The sequence below is a fragment of the Passer domesticus genome, chromosome 3 (genome assembly GCF_036417665.1).
Source record: "Passer domesticus isolate bPasDom1 chromosome 3, bPasDom1.hap1, whole genome shotgun sequence".
Taxonomy (NCBI): Eukaryota; Metazoa; Chordata; class Aves; order Passeriformes; family Passeridae; genus Passer; species Passer domesticus.
This window is the reverse complement of record NC_087476.1, coordinates 122,526,723-122,544,779: the sequence shown is the minus strand read 5'-3', so window position 1 is coordinate 122,544,779 and position 18,057 is coordinate 122,526,723. Positions and strand designations below refer to the sequence as shown.

General features: G+C 45.9%; 1 protein-coding gene and 1 long non-coding RNA gene across 5 annotated transcripts in view; one reads left to right on the top strand and one right to left on the bottom strand.

Annotated features, from left to right (window-relative positions):
- Window positions 1–2,454, top strand: part of LOC135297783 (uncharacterized) — a 56,016-nt gene extending 53,562 nt beyond the window's left edge. Inside the window, exon 4 of the long non-coding RNA XR_010359727.1 lies at window positions 1,674–2,454. This is a non-coding gene — a long non-coding RNA (uncharacterized LOC135297783). The remainder of the gene's footprint in view (window positions 1–1,673) is intronic.
- PLCB1 (phospholipase C beta 1) overlaps window positions 1–18,057 on the bottom strand; it is a 332,913-nt gene that overhangs the window by 17,322 nt on the left and 297,534 nt on the right. For 2 of the 4 annotated variants that reach the window (XM_064415694.1, XM_064415695.1), the window contains exon 32: window positions 3,493–3,557. The exons of the other annotated variants lie outside the window; for them this stretch is intronic. In XM_064415694.1, coding sequence (XP_064271764.1) covers window positions 3,519–3,557 — 39 coding nt within the window. In that variant the 3' untranslated portion in view covers window positions 3,493–3,518. The remainder of the gene's footprint in view (window positions 1–3,492; window positions 3,558–18,057) is intronic. 4 annotated transcript variants of the gene reach the window in all.

Genomic DNA, 18,057 nt, shown 5'->3' with positions numbered 1-18,057 from the left:
AGTCCCCAGGCTCCTTGGCACTGCAGGCTGCTCTCCCCACCTCCAGCAGCATCCAGCTGTGTGGTGTGAATGGATTACTGAAATAACAGGGAAGCATTTCATTGCTGCAAGTCAATCCCATCAGGAAAACTGATTTTGAAACTCGACCTCTGCTCTGGAAACTCAACCTGCCAAATTTTCAGCAGAAAGGAGCATTTTGAGGGCAGAAATGCTGCACTGAGATCTCACCAACCTGTACAGCACCTGCAGAACAGACCTGATCCCAACAGGCACTTCTGCACTCACTACAGGAATTACCTAAGGAGGACCACACATGAGTGACTGTCAGCTGGCTCCAGAAATGCTAACCTTCAGTACCAGCAGGCTGGGAAATCACCTGCCCTATGAGCTCCACACCATATGTTTTATTCAGGCATGAACACCTCCCTGGTGGAAATGAAGCTGTCAGGGTGCAGCATCATCCCCACAGGCCATGCAGGAGCTGACCCTGGGGGCTGAAGTTGTACTGTGCAGAGTTCTGCATGTGTGCAGCAGCTTCCAAAAGACTTAGCAAATTCCAGGTTTAGGAAAAAGGACAGCTTGATCCTACACAACACTTGGATATGGCTGAAGCCTCACTGAAAAACTCCCTCATGCACTTAAGTGTTCATTGGAAACACAGCTTAAAGAATGAGGAAAGTGCAGCAGGAGCTTTTAGGTTCTACTTTTTAGACTTCCTAAAAGCCATTCCTATCCAGCAAAAAAAAAAAAAACCCTAGTGCAAAAGTTTAGAATAAAAAAAAAAAGCTGCAGGTTCAGACCAGGCTTACCAGGCTTGTAAGTCTACATTCTTTTCTTTTTCTTTCAATATTTTATCTACTGCTGACAAACAAAACTGTGCACGGGGAGTTCTTTCTGTAGCAAACATTTAGGTAATTTCTCTAGATTTCTGCATAGCTATTAGCGTGGCTTAGAAGGATTCTGTGCCTCTCCTGCACAGAAATACTCTCTAAGGTGATTGATCAGTTTTGTTCAGCCCAAAGCCAGTGCTTTACTCCACCAGAGCAGGAGCTGAGATATTCCTTTCTGGCCTGCAGGAAAAATTTTACTCCCTTCTTCTGCCCTGCCTGCCCTCCCTATGCTGGTACTTCAGAGCATCCCAAATGCCTTGTCCTGTGTATGTAACAGTGAGAGCTTAGAACACAAAGGGGTGAAAAAGCTGTTTCTTCCCATCACATCATTCTCAGGTGTGCTTTGGTGTGAGGGATCCCTTGGCCCCGCTCTGGAGCTCCCTGAGTGCTCCCTGGTGCAATCCACTTTGCTTCCCAGCTGTCATGCACAGGCAGTGGCACTTCCAGCAGGCACAGCTCCTGATCCCTCACACAGCCTGAGGGCAGGGTGAAGGAAGGAGTAACTGCAGTGGTGTCATGAGGAGTTACTTTCACTACAGGAGGTTTTGCTCTGGGATCTGCTTCCCTTTTAACTGTGCAGGAGCCATTGGATTTGCCTGGGTTCCCAGAATCCTCCCAAGATATCCTAACTTGACCCAGGCAGGTGATATGAGGTTGGCCACATATTATTTAAAATATGAGTGATGTGTGACGAGAACAGATGAAAACAAGTTCTGGTTTTTTTAAATGTTCAGGGAGTTGTTTCAAGGCAGCTCATCTCTATTCCCATCCTCCTCTTTTCAGGAAAGGAAGACAGCACATCCCTCAGGAACAGAAATCAATATTCTCCTGTCACTTAAACACAAACAACAAAGAAACCCCAGTCCCCTGGTGAGCAATTGCCAGTTTAATCTCGCCATCCTCAGTAAGTCACTCCTTTACTACTGTGGAGGTGCCAGCATATTCATTATGGGCTCTGCTTTCTTTGTCACAACCACTGTGCTCAGGAAATACACGTTCAGTTCCCTTGCCTGTGTCCAAGAGGAAAACAGCACTCATGAAATCAGGGCCCCACCTCACAGTTTTAATCTCCAACCCTGCCACAATAAGAGAACTAAACAATACTTACAATTGTGTTATCTTTAACAAGCATTTGAGAAAAATGTTCACTTCTTATGCAACAGTAAAAACCTGTAAATAAACTGCAGTGATGTGAATCAACACATGAGGGATATGGTGGGGTCTGTGTGGGCAGGGCAGGTGATTCACAGAAAGAAAAGCCTGACAAACCAAATTTACAGTCACTTCATAAAGCAAACTTAGCACTTGCCTTTCTGCAAAGCACAGGGCTCAGTCTGTGCTGTGCAGGGCACACATCAAACACCCAGAGCTGGTTCCCTCTTCCTTCCAAGGCGTGTCCATAGAAAGGGATGTGATCAGTACTTAAAAACCCAACAACACCCCCAGACAGGCTGAGAACAAACAAAGCCCTCACTGAGAACCATGGCAGTTCTCTCCAAACAAGCAAAGCATATCAAAGCAACCCGGAGAAAGCAGTAGGAGTGAAGTAGTAAATAAAAATCCAAAGCAAGCAGGAGTCCCTGATCTAGTGACAAAGTTGTGGCTGACTGCTGCCCCCTCGAAGGGAAAGCCCCAGCCCTCCTGGCATGGCTGTGTTTGCAGGAGGATGCAGGAAGTTTGCTTACACATAATCATGTCTCCTGACTGACAACACACCTGAAATAATACTTCATTCCACCCCCATCTTGTCATCATTAGCCCTTCCATAAAGCAATGAAGAAAACTCCCTTACTTTAATCTACTTTCATCTTTCTTCCAGGCTTTGCCTGCCTTTCCTCAATTGTCTTCTGTTCTCTTCCTCCTCCCTGAAAAAAACACCCTCTTACCTTTTAGCCTTCCCCTTTAGGCTTCACTAATCCTGTTTTGCTGATCCCCATTCATCAGTTCTTTCTCTTTGTACCCCAATTCTTCCCTCTGCTGTGCTTCCCTGCTTAATCCCATCTTTATCCCACACTCTGCTGTCCCAGATGACAAATCCCTAATTTATCCACTTGGCAAGCTTAATCTTCAGAGGTACCCAGAATTCCTCCTTCAACACCTTTCCCCACCTCCCACTTCTACATCCAAATGCTCTCAATTGCCACCCCCACATCAATCAATCCGTGTCCTTTACCTCTCCAAGAGGAACTGCACAGTGCCGGGTGCTCTGATGTGACAGTACTGCAGCTACTGTGAGCAGAGAACAGAGGGAATCCCCATGAGCCCGAGGCTGTGGCAGGAAAGCTGGGACAGTCATGCTGTTACACACAGCCCCTGGTGGCTGCACCGAGGGGGCAGAAGCAGCAATAAAAACAGGCAGGGAGATGATGGAGTGGGGCATGACCCGAAGGAGGCACGAATCGCCTGCGCGCTCTCGAAGGGATGTCATGGTCAGTGGCAGCTCGTGTTATGCAGCTAGCAGGTAAGAATCAGGGCTGGAATTGCTCAAAGGTTTCAGAAAAACCACCAGGCAGTTAATTGTGCATGATCCTGACTTGGTTTTGACATGTAAAATGAAAACAACATCAGCATTACTGGATAAAAAGGGGAATTTTTCACTCACTTTCACTATAGTCTCATATTCCATTTCTACTTCTGTTTTTCCTCTACTTCTTGTTCTTCTATGCTCTTTAAAACAAAACCAAGGATCATTTCAATTTGAGGTGATTAACAATTACTCTAAGCTGAAATGACATAATTCTGTGCATTACAGTAAAGCAACATCTCTTTAATCTATCACTTAATGAAAAAGCAAAGATTACTTCATGCTTCTGTGTGCCGGCTCATTAATATTTGACTAGGTACACATTAGTCAGAGAAACAGTCTATTCATCACAACCTGGCACTCCATGCTACAGGAGGAGTACTCCAATATTCCCCCTGTGTTAGGAGGGACATCCAGCTTTAGTTAAGTTGCAGCTTAGGCAGGTTGCAAGGAGTGTCACTTCTTTCTGGGAGAGGGGAGGAAGTGTGGCAGAAGGGAAACATGAGCACCAGCCGTGCACCCGAGGTGTGTGCTGGAAGGGACACCCTGGCCTTGGACTGTGATCACCCCTGGTGCCACAAACTCAGGGCAGCTGGCATGGAAAACCCCCAGGACATCCCCAAGTGCTTACTGGAGTGGAGCTGCTCAGCCCATTCCCTGGAGTCAGTCCTGCAGGAAATGTTGGGACACGCTGCTCATGGAGTTGCCACCACTGCTCCCACCTTCAGCCCAAGCTGCTCTTTGACTCTGGGGCTGACCTTGGGTCTGGCAGCTCAAGGGACAGCAGGACTCTCAGATTGTCCCAAAGGCCCTGGTGTGCTCTGGCATTGTCAGATTGTCCCAAAGGCCCTGGAGTCCTCTGGCATTGTCAGATTGTCCCAAAGGCCCTGGTGTGCTCTGGGATTGTCAGATTGTCCCAAAGGCCCTGGAGTCCTCTGGCATTGTCAGATGATTGTCCCAAAGGCCCTGGTGTGCTCCAGGACTGTCAGATTGCCCCAGAGCCCCTGGTGTGCTGACTCACTGCATCCTGCACCACTCTGAGCACCCTGAACTCAAACTCTCTCTCTTGGAGAGACCTAAGGTCTGGAGCAGAGAAGTCCTGAAGGTAATCCAGCAGCAACCAAAAAGACACAAGTTTGTTCCTTAGTTCTTGCAGTTACTAGAAGATGGCTATGAAATTATAGCCAGGGAGTGAAGAAAATCCCTGACTTTTTGGTTGTTGCTAAGTGCAGTCCTTAAAGAGCACTGCCCTGCCATTTGCAAGTGGCTGCAGCACGTTCCCTTCTCTGCTGAGCTAAATAATTGACAGTCAGTATTAACTGTCTTGTCTTACTCTAAAATCAGTGTTATTTCAGCAATAAGTGATTCACTGCCCCATATGGTAGCAATTGCATGAGTCTATCACTGAACTTGGTTCTGTTTGCAGAAGTTAAATCACAGCTCTGTCATGACAGGGCTGGTGCCACCAAAGTCTTGACACGTCCCACATCATATATTTACACTTTATCCTGTATTCTGGACAGTTTTGATCTGCATTGCCCAGGGGCCAGAGCTGCAGTGGCACCCCCTGTCACACCCAGGGGACACGCAGGTGACAGCCAGCCATGGAGCAATTGCATGGGAGCTCACTGAGGTAAGCTGGGCTTTGTCTTAGGTGTCAGGTTTGTTATGAATGAAACTGAAGATGGAAACCTTTAAAAAGAAATACAAACAGACAATAACACAAAATAAAGCTTCTCATTTCAAATGTAAAGGTGAAATAGCTTAGAAACCGAGGTAGCACTTTTAATATTTGTTACAAAACATTTCCTCTCAAAGCATTTTCTTAAACTGAATACAATTATTGAGTCACTTCCTTGGTAATGGGTGAAGAAGCAGAACAATATGTCTGAGCACTGTGTCCTCATTTTACTTCCATGCAGATTCATAAATCCCTTCTAATTGAGTCACAATGCAGGCAGAAAACGCCATTAGCTAACAACTGGCTGGATTCGATTGAAAAGCTGTGTAAGGGAACCTATGCCACCTTCTCATGCTGATGTGCAGCAAATGCATGAAATGAACGTGTTAATTTTCTCCTTGCAGTCTCTGTCACGCAGCAGGGGCGTGTAGAGCTGTGGCACAAGCACTGACACAGAGGGTGGTAGGAGATACACGTGGGGCACAGGATGCTCAGGAAGTGGGTGCCACTGCCTGTGGCAGCTTGCACCATCTTGACATGCAAAATGAACCTCAATCATCAGCTGAGGAAGCAGAAGGTGACAGCTTAGAAGCAAAGAAGGTGAAATGTAAAGTGAAATAAGAAAGCTACTTTGTTTGGCACAGTTCCTTAGCACTCCTCCTGATGCACTTCATTTGCCTGCCCCTTTGATCTATGCACCTCACTGGTTCTGTGCTCCCACTGACAGACAAATCAGTAAAGCAACTCACAGAAAATTGGCAATTTTTACTAAATTACATGTAACTTTGCAGCACAAAAACATTTTGTTGCTGGGGATGTTGGCCCAATTACTTCAGTGAGGTTTGTAGCTACTGAAAGCAGGTTAAGGTTTGATTAAAAATTCCCTTAAAACCACTTTTGGAAAACACTACTAAGCATCCTCTTGCTAAATTTCTTAGTTTGTGCAACATGAATACTTTTCCTTTCTTTTGGCACCGTTTTCAGCCAGCCTCCCTGTTAAAGAGCACATTTTGCTTTGGAAAAGGGCTGTGTGCTTTGTGTGTTGTGCTCACACACCAGGATTTGGGTGTGCAAAGGAGGCTATCCAGGCTTTACCTACCTGCAGGGTGAACATCAGAAATAAGCAAACATTTCAACAAAAAGCAACATTCAAAATTGGTAACAAACCCCCCTGTACTTTAGCAAAGTGAGGAAATTTCCCCTTGATTATTTACCAAAACACAGTCCATGGAAAGTAACAGAGATATCTGGGTAGCATGAATTCCACAGGCAGGGGAAATCCCAGGGTTACCAGACAGAACCTGATCAGCTGTGAGCTGTATGCACCCCTCAGAACCTCTGTTTTTTATGGAGCTTTTAGCACTATAGTCTGTGCACTGCACCAGGGGATGCTCCTGATCCAAGAGATGGCAGTGCAGCAGAAATATATCAGATATTTACCACAGCTGGTTTGGGGGCTCCAGGCATTGCAGCATAAGAAAGAGAAAGTCAGAGAGAAACACAGGGATTAAAACAAACACTGACTTTTTCAAGCTCTTTTCTATTCTCATGGTCATGACTGCACTTGCAAAATTAGCTGGTTTGGAAAATGCCTGAGCAACTTCTTGATGGTGGTGTGAGCTGAACCCTTCTGTTTGTACAGACATGGCTTAAAGCAGCTCTTGGTGAAATCTCCGACTCAGAGGTAAGAAAACACAGAAAATACACACACTCTCCCAAATCATAAAGCAGCCATATATCTGTTGCTTTTCTTAGTGCTGAGACAACATTTTAGGGAAGACACACACAGAAACCAGATGCAGAAGAACACTGATGACAAGGGGAAGTGTTAAAACATTATCTGCTATTCAGTCACTGCTACCTAATGTGGTTTCCCAGAAGCTTTCTGGAGACACCTCCAGAAAGCAATCCAGTAAATGTTTAAGCTTTTAAAATATTGAAGCTGAATACAATCTGATTTATCTGATGGTCCTGGATGTGTCCTCACCTGTGCAAAGGGTCACCACAAAAGCTGCACTTTATATTTCTGGTTTCCAAGCTGTCATGAAAAGCTGCACTGTGTTCCCAGTAGTTGTGCCATTCCTGTAAAGAACTACTGCCATAATTAGTCAGGATTTCTCTTCTTGCTGGCACACAGAGTCCTGTCAGTGCCCACAATAAATTGTGCTGATCTAACACCTCCAGTCAGCTCCTGTTAATGGGACTGTTCTTCACAATTATCCACTAATGAACCTTTAAAACCACACTGAAGCAACGTGTCTCAGGGAGAAGAAGGAGGAAACTGCTTGTCCACAGGAGCTGCCTCACAGCACACAGTTTATTCCCTCAGTAGCTCTAGCTGCTCACAGACTCACCTGCTGCTGGCAGGCACCTGCAGGGGTTTCTGACACCACAGCAGCACAAAGCCCCACTGAAGAGGGCAGGGAAGGTTTGTAAGAGCGGTTTGAGGGGAGATGGAAACATTTTACCAAAAGTGAGCATAGATTTTTAGCAATGAAGCATTCCTGCCTAGTGCCTTCTGCAGCACTCTGCTGCTCCCAGCAAGGCTGCAGCTGACTAAAGGATACTTCTTCTCTGGGGGCAACTCTCCTGAAGCTCTGGCCAGCTGAAGGAGAAGCAAGCAGTGCTCACTAAGCTGGGAAAGCCCAAGCCCTCTGGAAAGCAGCACATTCTCTCCAATGGACCAAGAAAAACTTTCTTGCTCTTTACAGAAGCAGTCCTGGCCCACGTGCCTAACCCATGACTCCTTTCCAGGCTTTCTTTCCAGCTGTGTTGTGTGTGTGGAGTCCCTCCTCAATAGAATGTGTCAGATGTGCTTTAGGCTCCTTTTCTGTAGGTATCTACTGAGAGAAGATGAATTGCCATTCAGAAAACAGAAAAGCTGGGGCAGGGATGTGCTTTCCCACAGTGTCACCCACAGCAGGCTGGCACAAACAAACACACTCAGGACAAAATTCACCTCGTGGCAACACAGAAACAGCACAGAACATTTAAGGCAGCAACTTGTATTCATATTCTGCAAGCTGTGAGACCCAGTTATATTCTCGTTTTCCCTGGACCAGAGAAGATCCTTCACATCCCTGTCACAGAGTCAGCACGGATCTGGGTTTGTTTATCAACTGATCCAAGACTGACTGTGTAGCAGGCAGAGGAAGAATTGCAGGAGGAAGAGTTTGATCTCCCTCAGTGAAACAATAAAAAAAAAAAATTCAGATTAATTCTGCTGCCTGTCAGTGAAAATGTCTGGTTTAACAGCAGCATGTGTGGAACCCACCCCGTGCAATTCCACCCTTCAGTCACACACACAGAACACAGCTGCTGCAAGAACAGTGTTCAGAGACACTCCTGCTTCTCATCCTGGGCAAAGAACATTCCCTTCCTGCTTCACATTGACTATTTTAGATATAACCTTTTAAAAAAACTGCAATTATACAGCAGCTCCATAAATGCCAGAAGATTAAGTCAGAATATGCATCTTTCAGCTCAAAACAAACCTCCCAAACCTCAAAATGTCTGAGCAGAGCATCACTGAAATTCTGTCTGTACAAAAAACAATTATTTATCACCTTTACCATTTGTGGCATAACATTTACTAACTTGTAAGCTCTACAGAGATCAAGAGAATGGACTTCATTTCTCAGAAGTGTATTTCCATTAATACAGTGAAAGTTAGACAGAGAAAGTCCAGCCTGGGACTCTGACCCAGAGTTTGTGTCCCTCTGGTCCAGCAGGAAGAGTTGATGCCCTGTGGTTATGAGGCCACCAGATTTTTGTGACTATCTCATTGCAGGACATGAGCTGGAACTCTGAAAGGTTTACTCATTTAGGACACAGGTTTACTCCACTAAGGTCTGAATTTTGCTACTGATACAGTCAGACACAATAAGAACTCACTCCCCATCCCACGGATGCATTTGGCACATTGCCTTAGTCTGAGAGGCAGCTCAGCAACCCCTGTGAATCAGCTACATCACAAAGGAGTGAAAATCACTTTAAAAACTGAAAGAATGTGAGGGGAGCCAATATTTCTACAGCTTATCCAGTACAGCAGGTTGGCAAGGGATTATTTTAGGGCACTTGTGAAAGCAGGCATGCCAGTGTGGTCAGCTGAAGGGAATGAAGGAACCAAAGGGACTTACATCACCCCTGGGAGCAGGCCACTGAAAGAAAGGCACCAAAGAAGCATCTTGTATTTGCAGAAATTAGTTTTGTTATTATTCAGTGAGCACTAAACTAAGTGAAGTCAAGAGTTCTGTCCCTGACGGTGGTGGCACAGCCACTGAGAGCTTTAGGAACTGACTGCTCCCTAATAATGAAACCTTTCTGTTGTCCTGCAAGGCCTGAGGGCCAAGGCTGCTGAGCAGCAAACCCTCAGTGTTCCCCAAAGCTGCTCCATCCCAGGACAGCAGTGAGCTGTCCCAGACTGCCTGCAGGACTCTGCACTCCTGAGGACACCTCTCCCCTTGTGAGCACACATTCCAGTGTTCCTCTGCTACAGATTTCAATATTTCAGGGTAAGCCCTCAATATTTCAGGGTAAGCAGTGCTGAATTCTCCCTCAGCCTTTAAACTTTGAGTGTTACAGGACATTTATATATGTTTATGTACAAAAACACAGCAAGGACCAGGGAGGACCTCTGTCCTCTGAGGTGAACCATAAAGAGAAACCAGCTGAGCTCCACCTAAACCCAGCCTTGTGTGCTGGGGTTAAAATGAAGTACCCAGCAGCAAAGCTGGAGCTGCCTGCCTGAGGGCTGAGCTCAGCACGAGCTAACCAGGTCTCTCTGCAAGAACACAGCCTGGCCATGTCCTGCAGGGCTCCCCCTCCCTGTGTGCTCAGAGCAGGCAGGGCCAGGCAGGAAAGCCTGGAAGCTTCCAGGGAAACACACCATGGCCCCAGTCCCAGTGCTGCCCTGCCCTGCAGTGCTTGCCGTGTGCAGTGGGAATATGGACTGTGAAAGGAAATTATCTCCAGGGCATGTAAGGGCCTGGTGCTCTGATCCTGAGGGTGAGACACAGTCACAGGACAGCAGGAGTTAGAAGGGACCTGTGGAGATCACCCAGCCCGGCATCCCCTCCAAGGCAGGGGCACCTGGGGCAGGTGACACAGGAACGTGTCCAGGTGGGTTTGGGATGTCTCCAGAGAGACCCCACAGCTCCTCTGGGCAGCTGTTCCAGGGCTCTGCCACCACCAATGTAAAGAATTTCCTCCTCATGCTAAGGTGGAACCTCCTGTGTTTCAGTTCATTGCTCCTCATCCTGTCACTGAGCACAGCTGAAAAGAGTCTGGCACCTTCCTTGGCAGCCCTTTGAGATAGTTATGTGCATTCATGTGATCCCATCTCAGTCCTCTTCACTGCAGACCAAACACACCCAGCCTCTCCTCAAAACAGACCCCTCATCTTTGTGGCCTCCACTGGACCCTCCAGAAGCTCCTTGTCTCAGAAATTGCCTTTCTGGAAATGATACTCAAAATGGGAAGACTGCAAATTAAAGAAAATTCACATCCTATCCCAAAATATTGTTCTAAATCCCACCAGTACCTACAAAAGGAGATTCCAGTAACATCTCTGGAAGGATTATGTACAAATGCCAGAGGAACTGAGATAAGCATCAGGCTGAGAATGGACATCCCACTGACTCAGTGCCTTGTACAAATGAAATAGTTCACTTATCCCACAGACTGATTTCCCCAGCTCATTTCACTGCCAAGGTCTCACCTCTCCCATCTGCAGAACTGCATGAAATACAAGTTAGTGGTTTGATTTTAATACTATTAGAAGTTGAAAGCAACAGCATGGTCTTGTCTTACAGACAAGCATGATAGCTTAGGCAATTTCAGGGCCTTCTCTGTATTAAATAGAGCAGATTGCACAGTTTTCTCTGCAGTAAAAGGAGCTTTATTTCCTAAGGACATTCAAAATCCAAATCCTTTCCCTAATGAAGTGTCAGATGAAAGGAACTTCTTCACAAACACATCAAGAAAATGCCATCTCCCAGAATTTCATTAAACATTAAATGGCTCTGAATTAACAAACAAAAAAGTTGATTTTTTTTGACAAATTGTTATTAGTTCCATTTACTAGCTAAGACAGAACACATATGACAATTAGTTCTTCAAATGACTACATGGGGGAAATCCCTTCTGTCCTGATGCTCTGTACTTTATGATAAGCTCATTTCTTTGTGTCTAAGAACAGATTTTCAGCTTCATTCCTTTCTGAAACCAAAGTTAGCCTCGGTTAGATAATGGAGCTGCTGCTAATAAACCCAAGATGTCTCAACATCAATTTGCTGAATGGAAAATCCTGCTTATTTTGGACTAATTTAGTACAGCAGTACCTGCTTAAGATCAATTCGCAGCAGACTATTTCCTATTTATTGCTAATTAAAATCACGGATTTCCTGTTCCAAACAGCATATAAGCCTGAAAAATTAGCTCCAACCCAGTGTGCTATTGACTCAGCTGGGGCATTAGATCTAGATTTACCACCTCATTCCAGGGTTTATAGGAGCAGCTACTCTCAGGCATGACAAATGAGGCAGAGGGAGGTCAGGTGTGGAGGGTGGCCAGGGGGCATGTGCTGGGTTTGGCTATGGGGTGCACAGGGCTCAGCTGTGCCCTTCTGCCCAGCCCGAGGAACCAGGAGCACACAGCCTGGAACTCTCCCTTGGCACATTAATCTGAGCCTTTGTGCCCCAGCTGCAGCCCTTTCCGGCCTTGGAGGGAATAATAGGGCAGCTGTGTGCCAGGGGGATATCTGCAGTGCCATCTGGGCTTAACCTTCCCCACCCACCCTCCTCCTGTCAGCTCCCCACAAAAACGCTCTCAGCTCATTGTGCTGGGCACACACAGGGCAATTCTTTCTCTTCTGGAACACAGGCCAGCCAGGAAAGCACACAAGCTTGGGAACAGCCATGACAAATGGAAATATTGGAGTGCTCCTGGATTAAGGATGATCCCACCCAGTGCTTTCAGTGCATGGCCCAGAGCACTCACAGCCCTGGGATCTGAGACTGCCTGAACTGCTGAGCTCCCAGCAAAGCAGCCCCTGCTGGGCTGCACTGGGATGACACCAAACTTCCAGAGGGCACAGAGAAGGGCTGTGCCACCCCTGTCTCCCTGATCCACAGCACCTGCTGGGCTGCACTGGGATGACACCAAACTTCCAGAGGGCACAGAGAAGGGCTGTGCCATCCCTGTCTCCCTGGTCCACAACAACTGACAGAAGATGCACTTACAGCAGGAAAATCCTATTAATAAATCAACCCTTTTTTTTCCCCTCCAAAAATCTTTGCCTCATTCCCATATCAAAAGCCTAAAACTTGCTCAGGCTCATCTTGGGTGATTTGATCAATCCCAGCAGCCTGGACTGCATTTCCACCCAGAACTCTGAGTTCAGGACACCGTGGCAAAGTGACACACAAAGGGAGAAGCTCTCTAGGAAGGAGCCCTGCAGACCTCCAGAGCTTTGGCCAGACAGCTGCCAACAAATGCTTCTCTACTGCCACCAAATCCTGAGTGGGACAGAGATACACCTCCTTTACAGTTTCATTTCACACCCCCAGAAAAGTTACTTGGCTGAGCACTGCACATGTGGAGTTCAGAACTCCAGCCATTAATTGCTATGAAAAATAGCACTCATTTTTGTTACTGCTACCCTTTGTTTGTCAATTTTTCGAAAGATGCCAAAGGTCATTCTGGAAGATCTAGTCAGGAGGTAACATTCAAAAGCAATTATTAGTGTCTGACTTTGTTACTAGCATTTTCTTTGACACCCCAAAAATACTTATTCAAACAGCTTTCCCAGTCAGTCTTCTATTGATTTCTGAGACAGATTTTTTTAAAACAGTGCTTGGTGATAGCAATAGCATGGCAAAAAGTAAAATAGGTGTATAATTAATGAAATAATTATGCTGAATGTATATTCACTGCTTGTAATAAGTGAGAAGTACTTCAAGTTGTCTTCCATTGTACAAGTGCCTAATCCCTGCTCAAATAATTCTTTTGGTTGGAAACTGTGTTTAAGAAGCAACTGGGGAAGAACTGTTTGTTTGTGAGAGGCCCCTGCAGAACCAGCCAAGGGTTTTGGTGTCTCTGCTCCTGCACTAAGCTCCTGCAAATTCATGAACATGCTCATTTCTGGAAGAGATGGAGTCCTACTAATACCTGGAAAAATACAAGGAGGCTGAAATGCTCTGTGTTTCAAACTGACTCAGGGCCCAGATCTTTTACAGACGGAGGGCTTCAGTTCAGATCCATGGCTGACCTGAAGTGGTGCAGCTAAAGCAGGCAGCACCCTTGGCACCCCTCCTTTCCTGTGCCCAGGATGGTTCCATTCCTGCAGGCACGGCTGAGCACATTCTGCATCTGCTCGTTAGCTGCTGTGGCTTCAATTAATCAAGTGCATGGCTGTAATCTGCTGCCACGTGGAACTTGCATCACCAGGCAGGAGCACAAAGGAGGAGGAAAGTTGGGGTTCCTTGTGTCACTGCAGGGGAGGGAAGGGCAGGAAGCAGCCAAACCACTGACAACACACAGAAATCATGGGAAGTGATATGAAGGCAAACAAATATTTGCAATAACACTTATTCTATCTGCATTTCTTATTAAAAGAATGCAATCAAATTAATAGTGATAAATATAAATATTAATGTGTTGATATTTAGATGATAAAATGTACTTTTGTTGTTCAGAGAAATAAGCTGCTCCTTTTTTCTGCTGGCTTGAAACAGCCCTTTGTTTATCTTCATCTTGTTTTCCAACATAACTTATTTATTTACAGCATGTCAAGGGAGAAACCTAATTTCTAAGGACATTTTCCAATTAACTTTCCTAATTAAAAGTTAGACTGAATTGGTTTGTAAATGGCATGATGCAAATCCCCCAAATGCATGGATTCTGGGAAGTGACTGAGAATACACCTAGAGAAGCAGGATGAGAAATGCTGCCCATCTTCCCTGCCCAGGTGCTGCAGACCTTGTCTGGCACGCTGAACCTCTGCTCCTCTGCCTGCTTTGGAGTCAGTGCCATCTGCTCCCAAGTCTGTACCGACACTGGGAATGCTCCCTGGGCTCCTGTCAGTGCTCACATGGAGCTCTGCACTCCAGCTCTGCTGCGTTCTGAGCCCTGCTCTGAGTATGGATCTGTACCGAGAGTCCCTGCCGTGATCCAGCTCACGAATTTCTGCAAGAGTCCAGTCAAATCCCAGGAAATGCCTGCTGCTGCACTGATCCAGAGCTCTGCCATTCACACGGAGAACTTCAGAAAGAATTCTCAATTTCAGCAGGGACCACGAGCTTGTCTTGAGTGCCCTTAATGAAGTTTGTGTTAGGCTTTCAAATTCTGTCCTGGAACCTCCACCAGACCCAGGAATTGGAACCTGGAGATCACACTGTCATGTCTGACTGGCTGATCAATTAGAAACAGACTCACCCCACTGAACAGCTCATGAGAACTGGGAAAATATTTAAATCCAATAGAGCCAAAGAAGATGGCTCTATTGCAAACCACTTTAAAGGCCTGGAATTACTTATTTCCCCAGCGCATTAATGGCAGTGAATAACCACACTCTTTGTGGATGCAAGAGCATTTCACATCTAAAAATAACTTACACTGTGCACTGATCACAAATCTAGATATACCCAAGGCAGCCTGGAGTCACAGATCAATTTATAATACTTATGTAAAAAAAAAAAAGCTTAAAGCAAAATTAGATGTTCTACTTGCTCCATATATTGTGGACATATACCTTGAGTTATTGCAGACTTTCTCTGAGACACACTAATTCAGATGAATGTACTTCTTAGCAGTTTCAGCACTAAAAATACCATTTTTTCCTCATATATTGAAAATACATGGCAATATATTTTCCATGTATTTGGCAGGTATAAACACCTGGCTACCTCCTGCTCACATCCTGACCATCTTACAGCAGCTTCACACACACTTTTAAGCAGCACTTTCCCTGCTTTAGTACTGGAGAAACAGATAAATGTGCTTTGATGTATTTGCTGTGCAAGAAGAGTAGTTTCTATGTTCCCATAAAATGCTTTCAGAAATAATAATGACAGTAATAATAAAAATAACAACAAAAGCAGCTGTAAGCTCCAGTAGGGCCTGGCTGTAACTGGAGAAACCAAACGACTCTGGATTTTGAAGACAATTAGTCCCCACACGTTTTACATTAGTGTGCTTGTGTGCAGACAGCAGCACTGTATTCTGGTTTTGTAGTGGTGTTTAACCACGTGAGTCCCAGCTTGGGAAGGCAGCTGAGGAAACCTGATGCCTTCCATGCTCCACATGCTCCTTGTGCCACAGGAAACACAGCTGCAGGTCTGGCACGTGTTAAATCCAGTCTGCAGATAGCAGGGAACCTGGAATTCCATCAGTCTGCCTTGCCCCTCTCTGGTTTTCCACACAGGGGAAACTCTGACTTCACTGTTAATGCAGTCAGCTGGGAAAGCTTGAGTAGACCACAACACTCCTTTCTGGGATGGGTGGTTTCAAAGCAGGATGGGAGCCATCAGAACTGGATTCTCATTGTGTCATGCAGATAATTCACTCTGAAAGATGCTTAAGCAAAAGATTTCAAACATTGACACCTAAAGTAAGGCAGCAAAATGCAAGTTAACCAAGCAAAGCCTTCAATGCACAAAAAACACTGTGATAGTTTGAGTTGGAAGCCCCACAAGGAAGTTTTATCACACATAATTTTCCTTTTTGGAATTGTCTATTGATTTTTTTTTCAGAGCCACACATTTAAAACTCACAGCTAAATCTGTCTTGACAGTGTCATTTCAACTGAGCTACAAATACCTTCTATTTGTGCCTATTCCTTCTATCTATACCTGTTCTATTTGCTAGCTCAAGCTTCAGAGACCTTAAAAAGCAGACTGCTTCGAAAGCTAGGATTCCTCTAAGACATATCCTGGGTTAATAAATGTCTGGAATCTCTATTTCTAGGAACAACTGACCACAATGACCAGGGGCTTTTTGGCATCCTCATTTACTGTGAGCTGCAGCGGGTCCTTGGCCACGAGAGGTGAGTACCCAGGGGGAGCTGAGAGCAGTGACTCTCCAGGGCTGCACTGGCACAGCTGACTCCCAGACTGGCAGTGCTGGCCACAGGGGCTCCCAGAACCCCATCCCTCTCCCTTCTGGCTTTGCCCTGCCAGGACTGCAGAGAGCCTCCTGCAGGCCCTGCCCAGGGCTGCTCCTGCTGCCAGGGTCACCTTTGCAGGGCTCTGTGCATGCAGCTGACGTTGATTCATGCTGCCAGATGGCAAAGGACAAAGCACAATCGCTCAACACAACGTGTGACCCACTTCCACTCCCAGCAATCTGCTGCCTGAGACTCAGAAATGCACAGACTTTGATTAAAATTGTCATTTTGTTTCATAGCTGGCCACGTGTGGCACTGCCCTTTGCATGCCAGGCACATCTGCTGCAGCAGGGCAGTGGTGTGGTGCCTCCCCTCCCTCTGCAACAGGGCCTCTGGGTGTGTGAGTGTCACTCCTGTTCCTAAAGGCACTCTCAGAAGTAATTACAACTTATTGGTGCACATATGGACAGCTAATGAAGAGCCAGGCACCACACAAAGAAACAGTGACAACAGTCATGTGTCTGCTCCAGAGAGGAGAATAGAGACAGGATACAGACAAAATTCATGTAGGGCTCCCAATCAAATCCCTGGAAAGCCGTGGGGAAACTCTCTGTCCCTGCTCAAAGTCACAGATATATTTACAGCACCAGCAGGACCAGAGAATTTCTGCAGTAATGAACCCCAGTGCGAAGGTATGTGAGGATAATGGAAGTGACATCTGGTCACTGCAGGCCAGATTCCCCAAATTGCTCAGGGCTTTGGAGTGCCAGGACTGCCAGGCTGGCTCAGACCAGAGCTGACAGAGCTGTGCTCTGCCTCTGCCCTTGCTGCTGCCAGGAGCTGGCCAAAGGAAAAAGGTTTGAGAGCAGAGAGATAAAACTGTTCCCACCTCGGAGCTCACCTTGTCCTGATCCCTCCAGCACTGCCCTAAGTCCTGCAGTTCAAGTTTTAGTGAGGTTTTAGTTCCTGTCAAATTATCGCTCAACGAGAACTTCAGTGCTGAAAACATTTCTGAAGAGGTCTCCAATCCCATGGGAATCTCCTCAGCTTCTGACAGACTTTTCAAGGGCTTGGCACCCATGAATGAAGTGGCACTGCTGAAAGCCTCAAGTGCTCAGCAGCTCCTCTAGGGAGAGCTCACCACCAGAGCTCAGCGCTGTGTGAGTGTGGGCACACACAGCTCAGCAACGCCTGAATGCAAACAGAATGCTTGCTAAAACACAGGTCCTTCAGGCCAGGAGAACACAGAACCCAAAAGGCCTGCAGGGAAACAAGGCTGACATTCCATTGTACACTGAGGAGGAGGTGACAGATCTGCTTGGAAACCATCCCACCACATATCAACGGTGTTTATTTGGGGAAAATGGGAAGGGAAGGACAAGCACGGGGAGAAGCAGTTGTATCATAGTGTAGACACTGCTAATGAGGTGATTATAGGTGGCAGAGTAAGTGAAAATAATTGGCAGGACATTGCCTAAAATAAAAACTTATCAGCAAACCAAATATTTTATTACTGAATAAAGATTTGCTACATTCAGGATATATCATCACATTATCTGTGTGCCACATGTGGTGCTTTCTTCAGCAAGAAGTTCCCAGGACTGGGAAGATGACTAGGAAAGATATTCCAGTTGTGGATGGAAGAGAAAACAGAAATATTTTATAATCAAACACAAAAAAGAAGCTCATGAGTTTGTATCTCTTTTATGCCTTGTAGAAAAGACCTACATGGGAAAGCAGTATGTCCTACAGCTCTGTTCCTTTGCCATAAATTCAGTTTGGAGAGAGAAAATACTCCAAAGGAAGCACAAAAAATAGTGTTTATGTCATTATTGAGGAAAGCACAACAGTTCTGGAA